The 1,172-nt window shown below is 48.2% G+C and overlaps 1 protein-coding gene across 1 annotated transcript; it reads right to left on the bottom strand.

Annotated features, from left to right (window-relative positions):
* Positions 1–486: 486 nt before the first annotated feature.
* On the bottom strand, positions 487–1,172 carry THRSP (thyroid hormone responsive). The gene has a single exon (XM_032220345.1). The coding sequence runs from the start codon at positions 1,008–1,010 to the stop codon at positions 579–581; it is 432 nt and encodes a 143-aa protein (XP_032076236.1). The 5' UTR covers positions 1,011–1,172; the 3' UTR covers positions 487–578.

Here is a 1,172-nt window from a genome sequence, read left to right on the forward strand (position 1 = left end):
AAAAGGAAAGGCAGCAGGAAAGAAAGGAAGGGAAGGAAGGAAGTAGGCAGGCAGGAAGTAAAGGAAGAAAGGCAGGGAAGGAAGGAAGAAAAGAGGCAAGGAAGGAGGGAAGGAAAGAGGCAGGTAGGAAGGGAAGGAAGGAAAGTGGCAGGCAGGTAGGAAGGAAGGAAAGTGGCAGGCAGGAAGGAAAGAGGCAGGGAAGGAAAGAAGGAAAGAGGCAGGTAGGAAGGGAAGGAAGGAAAGCAGCAGCAGAAAGGAAAGAGGCAGGGAAGGAAGGAAGGAAAGGAAGAAAGGCAGAAAGGCAGGCAGGAAGAAAAGAGGAAGGGAAGGAAGGAAGATGGATTCATGGACATTGGAGAAAAGGAAGGAAGGAAAGTGGATAGATGGATGGATGAACAAACATTGGAAAGAAGGAAGGAAGGAAACCATTTTTGATCTTCTTAGCAAGAATTACAACATTAACAGAGTATACAGTTTCCAGCACACCAGAGTTGCAATGGAGAAACTTTTAGAAGATCTAAAGATGCGAAGTACACATTTAACGTACAAAGATCACTCACCCTTCGCTTGATGCTCTTCTACCAGTGAAAAGTGATCCCATTCTGGCTGATCTGTCCCATAATTTCGTTGTACCTAGAAGTCACAGCGTTGGCTTGGCTGGTCAGTTGGCCGAGGACATGGTATAAGCCCGAAATGTGGTACCGAAGGAGTCCTTCAAGATCGGCCTTCTCCCTAGCTTCTCCTTCTTCTTCCCTGGAGCGGAGGACCTTGTCATTCAGGGGAGATAGCCCGCTCTCCACTGTCGACTTGATGGATTTGAGAAGTGTGAAGTAGTCGTACAGATCTCTGTCCCCGGCACATTTCTTCTCGGTGTTGATTTCGGCTGGGTCCTCCTGGTCTTCCAGCGAGACCCCCTGGAGAAGGCTGGGAAACATCACCGTTTGCTCCATGTGACGGACCGCTGAGAAGTATCTCTGCATTGGAATGCGCTCTCTGTACTGGTCTTCCATGGCTGGATTTCCAAGTCCACCTTCTCCTTCAAGCTGGGTGGGCTGTAAAGATCTTCAGGTCTTGATTGGGAAGTCAAGATCTTCAGCTCTTGACCAAGATGTCAGGATATTCAGCTCTTGATTGGGAAGTCAAGATCTTCAGTTCTTGATCAAGAAGTCAAG

This window comes from Thamnophis elegans, chromosome 6 (genome assembly GCF_009769535.1).
Source record: "Thamnophis elegans isolate rThaEle1 chromosome 6, rThaEle1.pri, whole genome shotgun sequence".
Lineage (NCBI taxonomy): Eukaryota > Metazoa > Chordata > Lepidosauria > Squamata > Colubridae > Thamnophis > Thamnophis elegans.